Consider the following 20,223-nt stretch of genomic DNA (forward strand, 5'->3'; position numbering starts at 1 on the left):
TTAAGCTACAGTGGCTGCTTTCATCAAAAGATATCCAATTCATTTATTATAGACCCAAAACTCAGAATCATGTTAGGGACACCATGGGCATCACAACAGGGACAAACAAGAAGAGCTGGTCATTACCTAAAGAACATACAAGTTCCCCTACAGAGAAACAAATATTTAGTTATTCAGAAAAGGCAGAGGAGAACAAACATATACTCCGTAAGTAAATAAAATTTTAAGACTTCCAAAAACCAGCATTATATACAGAAGAAAAACAAAGCCTGAAGAACCTAGTTTTGACATTACATTGTCTTTTTCTGATCTTTTGTATTAATATATTCAGAAGAGACACCAGCTAAACTGCCACAAGTGTATCAACAAAACTGCATTCAGCAACACCAGTAAAAGCAATGTGCTTCATGTTACATACAAAATAAAACTAATACAAATACTTCTTCATCCTACACCATTAGCCACTGTAGGAAACCATAATGGGGACACACACCTTAGGAGAGCCTGTTGTGATAGGACACGGGGTAATGGTGTTAAACTAAAAGAGCAGATTTAGACTAGTAAGAAATTTTTTACAACAAGGATGGTGAACTACTAGAACAGGTTGCCCAGAAAGCTGGCAGATGCCCCATCCCTGGAAACATTCAGGGTCAGGTTGGATGTGGATCTTTGCAACCTGATCTAATTGGAGATGTCCCAGTTCATTGCAGGGGGGGTGGACTAGATGACCTTTAAAGGTCCCTTCCAATCCAAAACACTATGATTCTGTGATGGTGTTTGGGAAAACCACCTTTAAATGGCTGTCCTGGTTTCAGCTGGGATATAGTTAATTTTCTTAGTAGCTGGTGCAGTGATGTGTTTTGGATTTGGTGTGTGAACAAAGCTGACAGCACACTGACATTTTTGGTTGTACCTAGGTAATATTTATTCCAAATCAAGGACTTTTCAGTTTCTCGGGCCCTGCCAGCTAGAGGGCTGGAGGGGCACAAGGAATTGGGAGGGAAAACAACCAGGACAGCTAGCTTGTACTGGCCAATGGGATATTTCATACCATAGAATATCATGCCAAGTATATAAAAGCTGGCGGAAGAAGGAAGGGGGCAGGGGCGAATTCAGCATTATGTCATTTGTCTTTCCAAGTAACCATGATGCATGATGGAGCCCTGCTTTCCTGGAGATGGCTGAACATCTGCCTGCTGGTGGAAAGTAGTAAATTAATTCCTTACTTTGCTTTGCTTGCGTGCATAGTTTTTGCTTTACCTATTAAACTGGTTTTATCTCAACCACAAGTTTTCTCACTCTTAACTCTTCCGATCCTCTCCCCCATACCGCTGTGGGGGGAGCGTGCAAGTGGCTCTGTGGTGCTTGGTTGCCAGCCAGCGTTAAACCACGACAATGGTAAACCTTAAATATATTTAATTGACTCCTTAAATGTTGGATTAACCAAGATACTAAGCTCCCCATCTGAACAGTTACAAAACAGCTCTACAGAAAGTCACATCTTTTTTCCAAAAAACACTACCTACTAAAAATGATAATTCAACTAACAGTACCACTGAATCTCTGGGAAATTAAAGTGAAACCTAAAGACAGACTTGATTGAAGACATAAATATCTGACTTAAATTCCATAGTCCTCATGGAAGATTTAATAATCCAAAATAAGCACTAGCTCTGGTAAGGAGATAAACCTACTTCATGCCAACACTACAGAAAGGAGGCTTGTGAAATATTAATGAGAAAACCCCTAAACATTTTAATTAACAAACAGCATTTAGGCTGGTATCGAAAGACAGGCAATCTCACTAAGACAAGTTAATTTCTATGTCTCAAGTTTACTGCATTACCACATTAAAATTTTCCACTCCAGGAGAGCTACTGAATCCAAACGTTACAGCCTAAGCAAAAGGTCAGAGGCTTACTGCTCACACTAAGGAAAAAACTACTCAGAAGGCATTGCCCTCTTGAGGAACCAGGTCTATAAATAAGTTTTCCTCACACTAAGCAACAGATCCATTAACAGGTCTCCTGACGACAGAAACCACTATTTCTACAGAAATTACACTTACTGCTTCTTGGGAGTTTTACTATTTAAAAACAGATCGTTTGAATAAAGACAAACTTTTCTTAGCAGAAGAACTTATTTTGGCTGCAAGTCTCAATGCCACCAAGTAAGATCTCAGGATTTAGACAGGTGGATGAGTCCAAAATAGGTATCAAGTAGACAACTGAAACTGAAAGTTAATTTCTTCTTAGTCTGGGTAAATATGTGTATAAACTCCAAGTCAAACTTAACTCCAGTAGCTGAGGAAGAAAAAATGAACATTATTAAGGCACACATTAATTTTAGCTTCTTCAAAATATGTAGGGCATTTATCAAACACATTAACAAAGGATTTTTCTGAATTATTTATAAAACCCTTAATCTTACTTGACAGAAGATGAAAAACTGAAGGACTCAGTACTTAAGGAACTTCAGTTAGGTAAGTAGATTTATTTTTTTCTGTAACTTGTGAGCTGTATTTTCAGAAATCATATTAAAAATATGGAATAGACTTACTAAATCTGCTTTTTAATATTTTTTTCCCTTTTTATCTGTAAAACCCATGAAACAGGAGAAGCTAAGTATGCAAATAGAGTATCCTATAAACAAGTACACCAGATGCATTTGAAGACTTTCCATTAATAACTGTACAAAAATGGCACCTGCTAAATCTGAGGCCTCATGAAACACTAAGACTGACAAAGACTGGTGTCATTTAGGCACTGCATACGAAGCGTCTGAAAAGTGTTCTTTTAGTTTCTTGATCCATCGGTTTTACTAAAAAAAAATGAAGTTATAAACAGATAATCTAAAGAACACACATGAAAAAATTCCTTGTCCATTACTGTAGAAGAGAACAAACCTGGGAGTGCTTATATGCAGTACCGTAACACCTAAATTCATACTGGAGACGTGATCGCACATTAAGGGACAAAAATTACTTATGAATGGTCACTTGCTCTGTTTACAAGCTCACGTGAAGTAAATATGTTCTAAAGCACTTTGTGCAAACACGAGAAGATGATGGCAGAATAAAAGGTTTTACTCTCCTAAATCTCTGTAACATAACACAAGAAAAATGCATCACATTACCCTAAATATTCACAGTTCACACATACTAAAATAAGAAATTACTGAAATAAAATGTAACATTGTAATGATTCTTTGCTCCATTACTGAAAAATTACCTTAAGTAGCATCCTTGATACACATAAAAACATAATCTAGAAAGTAAATTATGAACCATCCTAAAATGGCCATGAAATACTTATAACCAAAAAATATCTTATTTCACAAATAGCTTCAGTTTACGTATACAAACACATAACATGCTACAAAAAAGATGGCTGAAGTGCTGCATTGATTTTTATGCAATGTCTTTTCATATTAAGAGCAGATACAACAATAGTTTTTATATCTGTCAATGCAATTAAAGGCTGAAAATAATACAATGTGAATATTTTACAGCCTGTTACAGAATTATCCTTCTTGCCTAGAGCACTGAATTTGGTATCTAAAAACCTGAGGAACATAAGAAATGCAAGATTTAAGTATCCATCTACTGATATGTTTCACTGCAATCCTGCAAAACTAAAAAAAAAAAAAAAATAGTGCTAGTGCCAAAACTAAGACCACCCACAAAAATACAAATGGCATGTTCATAAATAGCTTGCTCAAAGGCCTAACATGTTGCTTTATGCACAGGAAGAACAAACTTGATCACTAAAGTAAAACCACTGCCAAGAAATCAGGAATGTTTTGTCAGGTTGTGGGGTTTTTTCAGTTCTACATTTAATGCTCTGCCTTTCTCCAAGCTAGTTTTACCTTAAAAGGCTTTTAAGGTGTCAAACATGAATTACTTCTTCCACAAGAATGTATGCTGGATTGCAATAAGGAGGTAATTCATCTTTCCCAACCAAGCTGTACAAAAGAGCTTTTATAAAGCAGCTTAGATTTATAGAAGTTTTTTAAGAAACAAGAGACTATATTCATAAAACCTCACAAAACTTCACCACCATCAGCTTCAAGTACACTAAGCTGTCAAGAGAAAATAACCAAATTTAGTAGTAGTAGTAATAGTAGAAAACAAATCAAATATGAAAAGATCCTTGGAAATTTTTATTCATGTATTATTGGAAATCTGCCTTTGCTTGGTTTAGTTTTGAATAAAGTAGGAAAAAATTCTGCATTGAGTGAAAATTAAAACTTACATAACTGGGGCTTTTGAGCATGATTGAATCAGAATATGGGGGGGGGTGGGGGGTGGGAAGGGGAAGCAGCTCTATTCAGTTAAGAGCCAAGAAGTACAAAAAAGTATTCCTGAATTACAGAAGTTCAAGCAAATCTGACAAACTTGTTTCAAAAACATACTACTTATCTTGAAAGTGAACGTAGAAGTGAGCGATAAAGATATACCTCATTAGGCTCTAAATAATAAAGAAATGGGAAGCTACATTTATGAACTGCTCTCCAAAGGACCAAACTCTTAAAACAAAGACTAAGCATGAGGTTGGGGTTTTTTCAATCAAGTTTCTGGTGTTCCTGAAGCTATGAACTTTGCCTCAACAGCAGAAGTTGTAGTGGACTTGGATGAAAAGCTGGAAGACAGATGAGAGCAAAGGAGTAGTAAAAAAGCACATCCCAAACCAGCAGCAATCTCCATTGCTTTAGCAGCTGCCGCTTTATGTTGATACTTAAACAACACACTTGAGCAGCAATGCTTCTGTGTAAGAAAAATTAAAAGGAAAGCAAAACAACATCTCAAAGTAATTTGTGAAGAAGACTAGACATAAAAAAAAGTAACTATTTAGTATACAATTTTACATGAAAGAACAATTTTTACATGAAAGAACAGCTAGCATTCAGAAGTTGAAGCTGATGAACTCAAAAGAAACAGTTCCTTACTGTTCTGTTTTCAAGTTGCACTTGAAAAAGGAAGAATTTCTTTGGAGGGAAGCAGGCAAGGACATTCAAAAATACCACCTCCCTCTTTAAACCATCAGTAAGAGCAGCTGTAAACCAGTATCACAGCTATTATTTCATTAAGTACAATACCTACCTGACACTATTTTGCAGTGTTACTGCAGAATTAAATCTGTGCACCATAAAACTGAGACTACAACTCCTACATATTTTGGTCTCTTCTGTAGACTCATGAAAACTATTTTAATATACTAAATCCAAATCACTCTCTTTTCACTCTTCAAAGTTGGTGACATGAACAGAAGCAGCTCCCAAAACTGAAATTTAGTAAAAAGGCTCTGAGATTTAACAATGTAAATATATGTAAGCCATTTACATTTGGATAGTAACCATTGCACAGTTTGAATAATTAATACACTACTAGCACTCAGAAGCACTTTATTTTTTAAAAAAGTATTTGTGCTGCTGAAAAATTGCTTTCAATCACCATCAGCAAGTTCCTCTTCCAGCAAGAAATATGTATGCAAAATAAAAATTATTAGAGGAAAACAAGCTTCCTGATTAAGCTATTGTGAAATTAGGTGCATACATATTGAGCTGTAACAGCAGATCTCAACTAAGTAACTTATACAAAGCAAGGGAAAAATCCTAACCAATACTTTATCAATAAGTTATCTACTAAAGAACACACAACTAGATTAATATATTGTTTAGGCACCACTAGGCTGCCCATTAGATCAATAATAAACACAATCAAAATTTTAATGTACATCACCATGAACAAGAATGCTTCAGGAAGAGAAATCTGCGCAGAAAATATTTTTACCATCTGTAACTAAACCAAGTTAACTGGTAACTGCATTAAACTTAAGACATTTTTCAAAAGTAGTTACACTGAAAAATCAAAAGGTTAACAAGTTAGGGAAAAGATACAGAAAGAAACTTTGAACAGGAAAGCCTAATACTGCAGCCTTACACGAGAGCTTCCAATTCTGGTTGTCGTTGCACTTACCATTTATGTCCTTCGTTTAGATTGAACAGTAAAAAGGGATAGGATATAAGTGAAGAAAGCTTACTTTTCAAAGCTTTTAAGAAACAAAAACAAGGATTAGAAACAATTATTATTTTTCTTCTAAATACATGGTTGGCAGAAGACTTTAATATGTTGTAAGGATTATGCCAAAAGAGTTTATCAAGACCTGATAGGGTAAAAACTATCCACCAGTATCATAAAATGCAATTTTCATCAAGAGGCAACTTTTAAACTTTTACAATGGAAAATAACTTTTTTCAGTGTGTGTACAATGATAATCTGAGACTGTAAGTAATTACCAGATGAAGTCTGTTCACAGTAAACAAGTATTAGTAAGAATAAACTTAAAATAATTTAGTTGTATAAGAAACTCTACTTAATTGACAAAAGACTTGGTGTATCATTTTGCAATCTCCAGAAATGGTTTAAAATTCTTCTCTGCCGAAAAAAGCAAAGGCTTTTTCAATTCCCATTCACACTATACAACTTAAGTACAGTTATCTACAGACATGCTATAATGGATGCCTATAAAACGATAGGCCATGCTTGGAGGTACAGAGCTGCCCTTACTAGAAACAATTGCTAAAGAAAGTAAATACATCACTGGCATTTTTGTTTCAATTCTTCCTCTTTCACAGTTCAAAGGACATTAGAAATAAAACATGTCAACACATGACCAGAATACTAGTCTGAAGACTGGAGAAAAAAATTTTAAATTATTATATATACCACTTCAACTAACATTAAAAAACCAACACCTGTACTATATATTCTTTTACATAGCTTCTAGTAGGCTTGTCACTGCACAACTACATCTATATATTCTTGCAGTGTATTATTAGTTCCAGATAAACACACAATTCCAGTAATGCAACTCAGTGGGAAAGCTACAAACTTCCAAATTATTCTTCCACACCTTTACCTTTCCGCCAAAAAAGATTAATCACATACACATCACAAAAATTATGCATAGTGATTGAAGTGCTTTCCATTTGAACCATTCCTCTTCCCTTACACTACATTTTTCCCATGTCCAGCACACAAACTTCAACAGTTTCTATTCACACAGAGTTCGGAATTTAAAGATGCAGATAAACGCGAGGATGGCCAAACTGTGACAAGCAATTCAAGCACAAAGACTAAGTAACATTATCTCAAGACAGATGCAAGAAGAAAACCAGTAGAGGTTGCTGGGGCCAACATTATCTGGTCTTCCCCAGCACCCCACGCTGCAGAATAAAGGCCATGACTTCTGCACAGCAATGGAATTCAAGGGAGCTACAGCCATCTCAAGCCTGTGGGTTGGCTCCCCAACTTCCCCTTCCCGCAGCGCTCTGCAGCTTTCAGATCCGCCACAGGATTTCAACAGGTAGCTTATAGGTTCAGAAAGTCAGGCTACCCCAAAAGATGCTATGTGAAAATACTAAGGTGAGGTGAAATTTCGTATCTGGCACTACAGAAGTCACAAACATTAAGTGCTATTTCTAAATTACATCAGACTACTGTTATATGCTATTTCACAAAATATGTTTAATAGTATATGGGAACACACTAAAGGACATTGTGAGTTTTGAATCCTTGACCTTCATCACCGCAAAGAAAAGACATGCTGAAACCATGAAAGTGCAAACATATGGAAATAAATGATTGACTTTTTTCTGCTCCAAGTGTCTCAAAGTACAATCAGCAAAATTAACTGACAGCTGTTAGTAAGATCAAAGGAAAAATTTTCCTTCCTCCCCATCTTTACTATAAACTCTAGGGGGCAGAGGGTGAGGAAAAAAGTGTTCCACAGAGACCAAGAAATCTTTTGTTTTCTAACTTCTCTTAGGATGTTTCAGAACATACATAATATATTCTTCCCAACTCTACAGAAAATGTTATGGTATAAAATGTAAAATAGGTATTTCTTCCACAAAACACAAAATTAGAATGTAGCTGAGAAACCAGCAGTTTATTTTTGATTTAGGTATCAAGTTGTACCTGTAAAGGGGAGAAAAATTCCCTCCTGCAGACTACAGTTGTTTTAATAATGTAAAAGAGTACTATGCGGATCACTTATTTGATGCTTCCTCACTAAGAACAGTAAAAGGTACCCTCACATGAAACTAAAGTATTCACAATACAGGCTGCATTCATTTAACTGCTTTGGTTAGTAGAAACAAAAAAATCATACCCTTGACCAAAATAGATTATCATGAAAAATTAGAAGCTGACTCCTCTGAGACCACCATTTTGATAGTCCTGCAGGATGAGTCTTCAGAGGCAGAACACGCCTAAATTACTAATATAAATAACATAGAAATTATAGCAGAGGACAATTTTTTTTTCCCACCTTTAATCTTTTGGTCTCCTTTTAGCAAAGATTTTGAGGTTCTCCTCATCTAGTTTTACACTAGGGTCCAAGAGGAAGAGTGATTTTATGCTCCGTATGAAGTTAACCCTGCCCATTTTGTTTCTGAAGTATATAGCCTTAACAAGTTGAACATAAAAGTGAGCAAGCAAATCAAACAAGCTTAACAGCCTGAATTGGTTTAAAATTTAAGCCTTCACACTAGGGCACCTGCTCATGGAAAGATCATTTATTCCCATGACCTCCCACTCAGAAAAATTTAATTATTTTATTGGGAAAATTTATTTCCCAAATAAAAGAGGCAAAATATCTTAACACCTTCACTTAACTGAAGTGTTATATCATCAGCTTGTAGGAAAAACAACATTGATGCCATCGTACAAAGAAAGAAACAACTACACTACTAAATTTGTACCACTCACAAGAACGTTGAAATACTAAATGAAAAACAGTAAACAAGAAGGCGGCAGCTCAACAGCTAGTATAGTATATAAGAATATCACAATTAAAAAGATTTCACAATTTGGACCTTTATCATAGAATTTTACTTACATTATCCATGAAATTTGGCTTAAAACCTCCCTCCTGCTGTCGTCGTAATTCCTCCTGTTCCCTTTGGCGTAACATCTCTTCTTCACGACGTCGATGTTCTTCTTCATGTCTAGAATTTTTTCAAAAACTGTATCAACTTAGACTCCTGACCTGTTCAGTCTTGTACTCAGTCTCAGGAGATAAGATCAAGCATATAAACAAAGCTGGCCATTACTTATTATTTTATGTAGCATAACACACTAATCTATGTGATGGGTTTGAATATTATTGAAGGATTTATTATTGTTAATTAGAATACAGGTAATTACAATACCTGCACATTCTATACTTGTTCTTCTGGCTACATATTGGTAAGCAGGTTACAATACTCCAGGTTTTAACAAGTCCCTGTGGATTAAAACATTTCAATACTACCAAAAAGACACATTTTTAACTCTGAGAGGAGTTCATATTGTGTTCTTTTTTCTCATCTACATTTCTCATTATATTTAATGTGAAAAGCATAACCTCAATCAACATGATGCTACTATGCTCATTATCGTAAATTTTAGCAGGCATGAAAACAAATATTTGTATGAATCAGATCCTAAAGGAAAAATTGTCTACAGCATAACAGAATATCAAGTGAAAATATCCCCAAAATCTCATGTGAGACTATAAATTTGCAATGCTACTATTTCATATGCAGTTCACCTGCCTTTAAGTCTTAGAAGCATGTCCAAATCTATTACAGCTATGCTTCAGTTACAAGGTTGAAATAAATAATATGAAACAAAAAAAAATTAAGACATTTCAAAACTATAAATTTAACAGTACTAGTAAAGCTGAAATGATTTTTTTTCAAAACCAAGAAATATTTTAAAGCATTCTTTTATATTAGCGTAAGTGATCATTTCTGTTCAAGAAACATGTTATGCTTTTTAAAAGTAACTTCTTAGCAGCAGAAACATTTGCTATCAAAAGCAGGCCCTACAAGCTTCAGTATTTAAATTTACACAGGCCTACAGCAGATGCACGCCACGCCTTTGCACAGTAGAAGAAATACCTCAATTGTATCTGCTTGCGTTTTTGAAGTTCTTGATTTCTAAGTTCTTCCAAACGCCTCAATTCTTCTTGACGTCGCATGAGATCTAACAAGATTAAAAATGTAAAAGGTGAAAGCTGCCAATCAACAATGTGGCAACACAAAAAAATTGCTATTACTGTCAGATTACAGTTCTAACATTCAATTTTTAAAGAAATTTCTCAATGCATTTAACTAGTTTCTTCCCATAAAGCTAAGTCTAGTATATAAAAAAAACCACTGGATCCACGGCTCACAAACACAGAAAGATACAGGACTAGAAAAGACTCCAAAGCAGGCTATGGAAACAGAAATCTGAAGTCCTCCAACAAAAGGAGGAAAAAACCTCTCAATCTCTTAAATCACATCCTGGTTCTACATCTAGGGCAAGGCATTAATATTCTCACAACAGTGCATATTGCTAAAAGTATTGTGTACTAGCAAGAAAACCAGTACAATATATATAGGCTTATACCATCCACCACCTATTGCAGGCCACTACACAGCACACATCAGAAAAAAGTGATATGAACTTCAGGTGCATGTAATCTGAGCCTCCATAACGATTTATCATATGACTCTGCCTATAGCAACTTACAAACAACTAATCTTTCAACACTACCAGAGAGGAACAGCCATGTATCCTCTTAAAAGCACTTAAAATGCTCGTAAAAAGCAAGGCACAACTAACACCAGTTTTGCTGTACTAGTTTCTGACCAGTAACATTATTGATTTCTCCCTGGAAATTTATGCTTTCTTCAATTAATATTAATTCTACCTTTTGTTAGAAAGCAGTTGTTTGCCTTTTCTATCTTCATAGGACATTGGCTACATGGCATTATTTATAGACACCATGAGCAACATTTCACTATACCACCTACTATACGCCTTTTAAGCTTTAGTTCAACTACTCCACACGTTTCTCTATGCATTTCTTCACTAAACTAATTAAAGCATCTTTTTAGCCATGCAAATCACTTCCCTCAAACTTGCATGAGCATGCATTATTATAACTTAACCTTTTACTTTAATATCCAAAACCGACCACAATGACCAGTACTTTTCACCAAAATATCATGGAGGGTTTTTTCTAACAAAGAAGATTATCAGATTTTTATTCTCACAGCATCCTTACTGATATTAGAAGTCCTTTCTCAAGCACATTTTGCAGGCTTGCTTTTCCGATCTCTTCTGCAAAATTAACACATTTCAATAGAATATGATTGTATTAAAGATTCACTCAAATCACAAAGCCTGAAGGCTGCTTCTTTCCAACCCAACTGTGGTTGCTACAGAAGGCTTGGCCACTATTATCCTGATACATGGAGAGTGCCACAAGCACTTTTTTTTTAATAACCCCTAGATTATTTCAGAGTAAAATGGACTTTTTTTCTTTTAAAAATCAACCTTTACCTTGTTTCATGGTATTACTGAGATCAAGAACTGACCCATTATTTGCTCAATATTGTCCACAGTGGGAAAAGAAGCTTCCTTTTCAGTTCTTTGTTCCTTCATATTTATGTAGCGTTCCCTTTTTCTTGTGTTAATACACTGCACACAGGATTTCCTGCTTTCTCTCTGCCACTAATTGCTACAAATTTATCATTTACTCCCCTTTATCTTTAAGGTGTAGTATCCTACTTTTTCCCAGTGTCCTCTTAATTTTTTCCCACAGCATAGTTCTGATTATTGCCTTTCCCGAAGTTTATAGTATTTAAAGTTCAACATATCAACTTATAATCCAGTACCATTTGACAACGGTAGAATCTCGGCACAAAGCCTTACAAGCCAGATGAAAATACAGATCTATAGCTTCAGGCTGTGGACAGAGCCATTTATATTAAAAGACATGCAATGCTGCTAATTCTGGACTGACATGTTGGACATAGGCCCTTTCTCTTGAATAGAAAAAACCCACACTAAAGCAGCTGTGGAAAAAAACCCCAAAGAGCATTATTATTAGCTTCTGCACCTTCTCATGCTTAAAAAAGGACAAGGTCTTCATTTTCTGCTTAACCTTCTGCAGAGCAGAGGACAGAAGGTGAAAGCATATTCTCACCTCTGAAGTTAATCCTACAAGCAGTGATACAAAATCCGAAAAGATTTTTAATTTGGTTCAGCTGCTGATTTTTCAGGTTCTAGAAGTTGAAAGCAAATGCCCAACTTCCATATAACTGATAAAGGATGAAGCTTCTGATTAAATTCAGTCACGTTTTCCAGTATTTTCATAAACTATTTAACACCATTATGAGACAATATTTACAAAAGTCTGAAGCACATTACCAATATGTAGATCAGAAACATCATGACAATTTACTTACACATGGAAACATGTTACTCTGCTTTACAAATTACTTCTGACTCAATCATGTATTCTGCTTTACAAATTACTTCTGACTCAATCTGTCAAAACATGACACTTAGAAGTGAAAAATTACACGTCATAAGAATAAAGTCTACCTTCAGTATTAATATCACACCACAAAAACCTGCGTACTTAAGCCAACATGTTCCAGTTCAAATCCTACTAGCTCTCATGATGCAAATTCTACAAAACCTTCACCTGCAGGAATATATGGACTCTACTAAGCTTGCCCTTCCCATCATCTTTTTAGCTCCTGACAATATTGCATTCCGTATTTCAGAATAACTACTTCTGTACTTCAAACATGTCGTTTGTGCATTAGGCATACAGAAGTATTAATTCTAGGTTCTGACACCTCAAAAGTTGCATCTTTCTTAAACACCCTACAATGCAATCTCATTAATATAATATTCTTGACATTGTATGAACCCAGAGACACCGTTCAGTCCAGTAAGATATAGAAGCAACTAATATCCGAAAATAAAAATAAGAGGGAAAAAAAAGAGCTTATTTTCATACATACTAAAGCTAAAGAGTTGACAAGATTGAAATACGAGGAATGTCTACTAACCCCTAGGAGCCTGGCAAATTAAATACCTTCAGGTGAATAAGCAGAAATCTAATTATCTAAACAAAATTCCAAGTTATTTGGTACTGAAGTAGTCTGCTAACTGAACAGGAAAGGAAAAAACCCTCCTCCCACAGTAACAAAAAGCTTGTTTCCTCACTGGAATATTAGCACCAAAACCATTCATGTTTCTAGTGGGTCTTTAACAGGAGTAATTCTCTTCCATATAGAGGTGGAGTTTTCAATAGATATTAATAAAAGAGGCTACTTTTTCCCTCACATTCTTCTTGAAAGAAACCCTCATACCCACAAAACATAAACTGTTCTCCCATGTTTTACCATCAAGACCTTTTCTATCTTAATGAACAGCCACTGTCATCTTGTCTCAGTTTAAAACATGATTAAGGCATGATAATTTAAGAAAAAGTAATGCCTAACCTTGCTGCCAAGTACAGGCAACAGGTGGATAAATTCTAAAAAAATTCCAGAGTGTAAGTTCCAGAGCAGGTTCATTAGTATTGTGAAATGTTAACAATTAGTTAAGTCAATGGCAATTTATCTAACCTGTATTTTCAGCACTGAACCATCTTTACCAGTGTCAGTCACACATATACACCACATTAAAAATGTCTAACTGAAAAGGGGAGCTTGTCCTATGTATTATAGGCATTGTTGTTATATCACATTAACATTCACATTCCTCACCTATAAGATATACCTATGCTTACACACAAACCAAATGCTTTAAAACTTTTTGCTTGGAAAATACACCAAGAAATAACTTGACATTTGTCATTTCAGGTGCTGCAATAAATAACTGGCATTCCAAAACAGGGTTTGATTTTATTATGCTCTGTATTTTACTTCTGTATTTAAGATCTTATGTAAACAGTATGGTTTCACACTAAAAGCAAGCATGTCTATTTAGAAAAAAACAGGCTAAGTAAACTTTTTCCTAATGACAACTTTCAGTTGCAGTAGATTTAAGGATACTATACTAAAAAAAAAAAAATATCCTCCTTTTAATCTCTTTTCCAGTCATGAAATGTTTTAAAACAGATTTTAAAAGACTATGTGTTTACAGTTAATATATCCAAGCATTCAGGTGCTCTAATTCCACCAACCTACTGAATACTTTAATTCCAGTCATACAGAGATTTTCAACGTCATACAAGTCAGCAGAAACAAGATAAACCAGCCTCACACAGGTAAGTGGTACTATCAACAAAAATGCCCTTTCTTAAGAGTAAGCATTAAGTAAAGCCAAATAATTGCAGCAGACAGCTTGCATGAGTTACCTGGGTTTCAGTTTTGAAATGCATCAGTAAGTTCAAATCCCTTTAAAAAGACATGGCACTCTTATTCAGTCTATCAAGCTAGTTATTGTACTGTCTTATGATCTAACACACTCATGGATAAGAATTTTTTTAGGTAGCCATGATCTCCCTTAAATTAAGATTTTTAAAAAAACAAAGAAAACCCCAAAATACTTCAGTGTTCCATTCATGCAACAAACCTTGAGATCCTCTCCAACAGATCGGAAATATATCTAAACTCTATCCACTAGTGTTGCAATTTAGCAGTCAATACAGAGGGAACTAAAGTAAGTAGTAGCTCAATGGTTCTGAACTGGAAAGCAGTGATTGCATGTGCACCACATTTTGGGAAAAATGTGTTTTGGGGAGAAGCAGAAGGTATCAGATACTTACCTTGCTACCACTCTCTCTGCCCAAGAAACACAAGCTCCACCCAGCTTTGTTCTTAAACATAGAGCATGAAAGCAATTTCTAAGGTGACTTTTTTCCCCCTCAACACTAGCAGATGATGTCCAAATTAAAGAGAGGGATACATAATCTTAAAATTTCAAGAATGACTGAAATTCATGGCAACTGTGAGTTATTTTGAGTTGTTACATAAATGCTATGCACACATCAGACTTCTCAGCCAGGTTTCAAAAGGGAAAAGAAGTAACATCATCTACAGGAACATTTAAAAACTTAGCAGAGGTGCACAGAACAGCCAAAAGAAGTACAAGCTATCTATCATTTTATTTTTCCTGCACATGGCCCACATACAGTACTTAGTCCTATCTAGTACCATAAGCAAGACCAAAAATGGAAAATAATTCTACTGATGAGTGTGAATCTACCAATTAAATTTCTTTACATTAATTAATTAAACTAGACATATTTCAGAAGTGAAGAAAACAGACACAGACCCCTTTGTCAGTTTCTTAATCCATCTCTGAAAATCATTAAGGAATATGTGTAAGGAGAAATATTACTTCCTTTTTCTCAGTTTAATGTATTTAATTAAAGTGTCTGAAAAAATCTCCAAGTTTAATATACAGCCCAGTATGCTACACAAAGAAAACCTGTGACAAAAGAAATTTAATACTAGTAGATTATCTAATTTTACCTTGCCTCATCAGCATTAGCTGATGCTCATGTCTAGCTGCTTCCATTTCTGCCTCTAGTTTCTCTTTGGCTTCTCTAATGTTCCTGTCAACCTGTTCACGCTGTTGCTTTTCCATCTCATCAAGAGCCTTCCACCGTGAAGCATACTCAAACTCAAATGTTCCAGGCTGAGCAAAACGTGGAGGCTGTTCTCTTTCCCTAATAAAAATTTTGCAGTTAAAATGTACAGAAGGATACATTTACATCAACAGCTGTAACAGCCAAAGAATTTATAAACAATCAGTTCAAGTGTAAATCTGACTTCAAATCAACCTGTCAGGTGACCACATTCTAAACCAGTCAACGCCTCATTCAGCTGTTAAGGCAAGTAATGTGATCACAGAAATTAAAATAGAAATTCATATTTACAGTGGTACAAAATACTAAGCTGCAACACTAGATTGTGTTCAGCCTTCTAAAGCAAGCAGTCAATTAAAAAAAAAGCTAAATAAATATCAAAGCTTACTAGACAGCTCAGAATATTAGCCAGAATCTCTAAACATTAAAAGGTGCAAACATTTTTTTTTTTCACATTGTAACACTAATATGTAATTAAGTGACATTTTTTTAAAGTGGCATTCTACAGCCTTACCAGAACAGGCATTTTAACTTCAAGCAACATGATTTCTAATTAGCAATCAAATTTCAATACTAAAAATTAATATTATCAGACTAGGTGACTTCCCTTCCACCTCATGATCAAGACTGTTTCTCATGTCAGGCTCAAAGCTTTATCAGAACCATGCAAGCCACAAAGATTTACACTCCACTGACTTCACAGTTAAGGGGCTATTCAGAGAACAAAAAAAATCTGTGGGTATACAAATCTCTGCAGGATTAGACCACACCCCTAATCCATAAAAGATTCTAGTTTGGCTGGCAACAAGCTCCAACTAATTGCAGTGTAGGCCAGGAATCTACTTTAGTAAATGCACAGAATGTTAAACCAACAAGTCAAGCCTGAATTTTACTACGATTAGGAAATCTTGGCACTGTCCTATTTAATCCTTTCACACAAAACAGAACAACAGACAAACACTACTTACTGTTACACAAACTTAAAAATAAAAATTAGCATATATTTACCAACCTAAGTACATAAATCATGTTTTATAAAATAAAGCTAAACACAACTTACTTGTGATACTGTTGTGTTTTTTGCATTAGCTTTTCTGGCAGTCCATCTTCATCATCAAATTGCTCCATTGGTTCTACAACAACAGGTCGAGGTGTTCTAGAATACAGTTTCAATTTAATAATTAAATCATAAATGAAGCAGTTAAAGTTATTTTAGTATTTTGAGGAAACATTCCAGAAAGCTTATATGTTAACTATAATTCCTGTACCTTGCAAATTCTCCTTAAACCACAGAATCCCAATGAATCCTGATTTAAAATTATCTTTGAAAATAATTGTTTCTATACCCAAAACCAGCTGTTCTGCTTAGAAACTACAATTTCCTTGATGCAGTTCTGTTTGTTATGAAGTATTCAAAGACTTCTTTAAAAAAACCTCACACCCATCTACAAACAATTACAAGATATTTAGGAAGGAACTACCTTTTTGTTTTCATCAGTCAACACAGGGGCCATGATTGTACTGGGAACAAACCCAAAACAGAGCAACACAACCTATTCATATTTCCACACTGTATTAAAAGTTACTCTACAACTGAAAACAGATTGATAATTTGGCATTACTAGTCCAGTGATAATTGCAAAAACATTTCTGCTTAAGTTATTTAAAGCCCATTATTTGAACAACCACAGTCTCAAAATTCAGAATACTAATTTATCTTGGAAAATATTCTCCTTGAATTCTCATTATCTGTGGTAATTAGAGGCAAGTATGAGCCAGTACTGCCAAGGAAGGCAGTAAAAGAATCCCGAACTATATAAAAAGCTGCCTGCATCCGTCTTGGGAGCACAGCCTATAATACAAACCTTAGAGGGATACGAAAAGAGCTAGAGACACTATTTTCAAAACACCAGCGCTTATTTGTTGTGTTCCACATCTTTAATTTACTTTGCAGGTATTTTCATGGGGAAAAAAAATAATTGTATTTTAACAACATCAACAACTGAAAAAAAAAAACCTTCAGGCATTCAGTGCAGATTAAAATGATGAAGTCTGGAATCACGGAACACAACTCAGCAGCTGCTTCTCCTGATGTTATGTGCATGGCAATTGCTGGCAGTTCTGTCATTTAAATGCAACTGAACTGTGGTGTTAACAAGTTATTATTTAAAACAATTTTAAATGTCTAAGTTAACATTTCAAATGCCTAGTTTTGCTATATTTAGCCCATTAATTTCAAATTTTCTTCTGAACAGGCAAAGTTTTCAGCTAAAAATGTAAAATTTTAGATTGTGAAGCAAATGGCAGCAGATTCGTGCTAATTATCTTTGCAACTGCGCATTACGGAACATGTCAGCCTCCTAAGCCAGGCAAAAATCAAGTGGTTTTTATTCACTCAGGCCACAGTTAGATGGTCATTTCAATCCAACAAATTTATCCAGCTGGTAAAACAAGAATACCCTCCCTCAAATCCTAGCTTCTTTTTCCCTGCCGCATCTCTTATGCCAAGAATAGCATTCATGTAACACTGAACTAGATAAGTTCCCTTGTTTGGCTCACTGCGCTTCCATTCAAATACTAATGCCAAGAAAACCCAGGGACTAAGAACAAATTGCTGGCACCTACTGATAACAGTAAAGACGCATTCAGATTGCATTTACTATGCCGCCACCAGGTCAGTTCAGTGGCACACAAGATTTATGAGATTATCACCAGAAAAAGGAGTTCCAGACCCTTCCTCCCAGCCTGCAATCTCCTCCTGGTAACATCACCTCCTGCCTTATCCTCTGCTGGACCTGATGTTCATACCACCCATGTCAGCAAGTACTTTTATGTACTTAAAACAGTCAAAAATGAACCCAAGAGAAACGGCTGAATAATTTTCTGTTGTTTTAGCAAGCACAAGTGGCTTATGGAAGTATCAGAAAGTTCTCAATCAGATAAAAGATCAACAGCACTGCCAAGACAAGAAGACAAGAACTACCAAGTTCCCTAATTTTATAGCAGCAAGCTTCCTTGTTGTGGAACCACAGCCTTATTTTCCCAAATAAGAAACAGAAAAAATGAAAAAAATCCAGAATATGTATCCATTCACACAGTCTTTAAGAAAGCATTTGTTAACTAGTGAATGTGTTAAAGCACAGCAGTTAACAACTCTCTTCAGCAAGTGCAGAAATAAGTGATGCAAGAGAAAAGTGCTGGGATTTGCAAGGTTGCTTGCCCTTGAAATAGAAAGTTTCCCAGAAATCACTGCCATAAACTTCTGCAGAACCTATCTTCATTTTTTTTTAAAAAAGGTACTTTTGGCCTTCCAAGCCACAAATAAAACTTCTGAGATAGAAATAAACGCAGCAACACTTTCCTGAGTTTACAAAGTATCAGCAGTGTAGTGTAGTGCACTGTTCTGTAAGAAACAGCAGTATTATTGTCATATTTTTAGTGGGATCAGGAAGAGTACAAGCAACGAAAATAAAGTCTCACTAGAAGAAGCTCTACCACATAAAGACTGAAAAGAAAAATGGTGCTATCAGACTCTCATATGGTAATTACAAGTCATCTTATTAACAGTAAGCAGAAAAAGACTGGTTTCCTCACAAAAAGAAAAATCAGGAATATTTGGGGTATTCCTGTAAAACACCTTAATTTCTCACTTCAGGGTTTTCAAAAATTGAAATAAGAACTAGGGAACACCCAGGAATGCAGTTTTCTTTCACATCAGAAATACATACACAATTCAAACAAAAGCCTGTGAACTTACGTTGTTAGCAAGAATGCCCCATCACTGCATCTTTCTAGAGCTTTCCGTGCTGGAGGTTTTGCTGCAAACTCTACGAAACCTTTTCCTGTAGCTCTGCCACGATCATCTACTACAACAACAGCTCTTTCCACTGGACCAAACTGAGAGAATGCTTGTTCCAGCAGCTCATTAGAAACCACAGGTGAAAGATTCTTGACCGTTAGGGCAGCTCCATGTGTAGCAAATCGAATTCGAAGTGGTCTGCTCTTCAAAATAGTACCATCAAGTTCTGCCTTTGCTATTTCAGCCAGTGTCCTAGATTCCTTTTTCAAGATATAAAATATTTTTTTATATTTTATTTTCAAAAACAACAGATACCAGATTGTGTTCCTTCCCCCCCTAAGAAGTACCAAAGTTTTTTGCCTTAACTTGAACACATTAGCATTAGGGTCATTCAACTTCACACCCCACACCCCCACCCCCCAAAAAAACCCCCAACGTTCCTGCCTACTGATTAAAAGAATATGCATCTGTCATTCCCTACATTTTTTCTTAAAAAACTACATAGGTGCAAATTTTTGCTGCACATTAGAGGACTTTAAAAATTCTCATTATGACGGATACATTTGTGCTGCTCTGTAAAGGCTTTCAGTAGAGATAAGTTGCTGATGGTTTTCATATTCACCTACTCAAATGTTTTTATTCTGCATCCCCAGCTCCATATACTAGGAAACAGTATTTTCAAAGATTACACTACAGGATCTAAGGTGTTTAGTTTTTTTAAGTAAAAATATCACACTTGCTCATTACCACTGCTGGATGAACTCTCAGTGGATGTCCAATTCGAATTTCATCAACAAATGATGAAATCACCTTTTTTGCTCTTGTATTCATACTTCTCACATTTATGGGCTTTATAAACCCACATCCATGAGACAGTCTGCATCATTAACTGCCTTTTTCCTCATTTCAGAGATTTTTTTGGAGTCTGATACCTGCAATCTCTTAAAGAAAATACTCTTCAGATCATAGCCATTTTCTTCACCGTTCAAC

At 35.4% G+C, this 20,223-nt stretch overlaps 1 protein-coding gene across 17 annotated transcripts in view; it reads right to left on the reverse strand.

Moving 5' to 3' along the window:
• PSPC1 (paraspeckle component 1) overlaps positions 1-20,223 on the reverse strand; it is a 68,702-nt gene that overhangs the window by 46,848 nt on the left and 1,631 nt on the right. For all 17 annotated transcript variants that reach the window (XR_005102470.1, XR_005102469.1, XR_005102466.1 and 14 more), the window contains exons 2-6: positions 19,192-19,493; positions 16,495-16,590; positions 15,319-15,515; positions 9,949-10,033; positions 8,904-9,012 (exon numbers count right to left, since the gene is read on the reverse strand). Coding sequence is in view for 2 of the 17 variants with exons in the window: in XM_037376425.1 (XP_037232322.1) it covers positions 8,904-9,012; positions 9,949-10,033; positions 15,319-15,515; positions 16,495-16,590; positions 19,192-19,493 (789 nt within the window). In the remaining 15 variants the exon portion in view is untranslated. The remainder of the gene's footprint in view (positions 1-8,903; positions 9,013-9,948; positions 10,034-15,318; positions 15,516-16,494; positions 16,591-19,191; positions 19,494-20,223) is intronic.

The sequence above is a fragment of the Falco rusticolus genome, chromosome 2 (genome assembly GCF_015220075.1).
Source record: "Falco rusticolus isolate bFalRus1 chromosome 2, bFalRus1.pri, whole genome shotgun sequence".
NCBI classification, from domain to species: domain Eukaryota; kingdom Metazoa; phylum Chordata; class Aves; order Falconiformes; family Falconidae; genus Falco; species Falco rusticolus.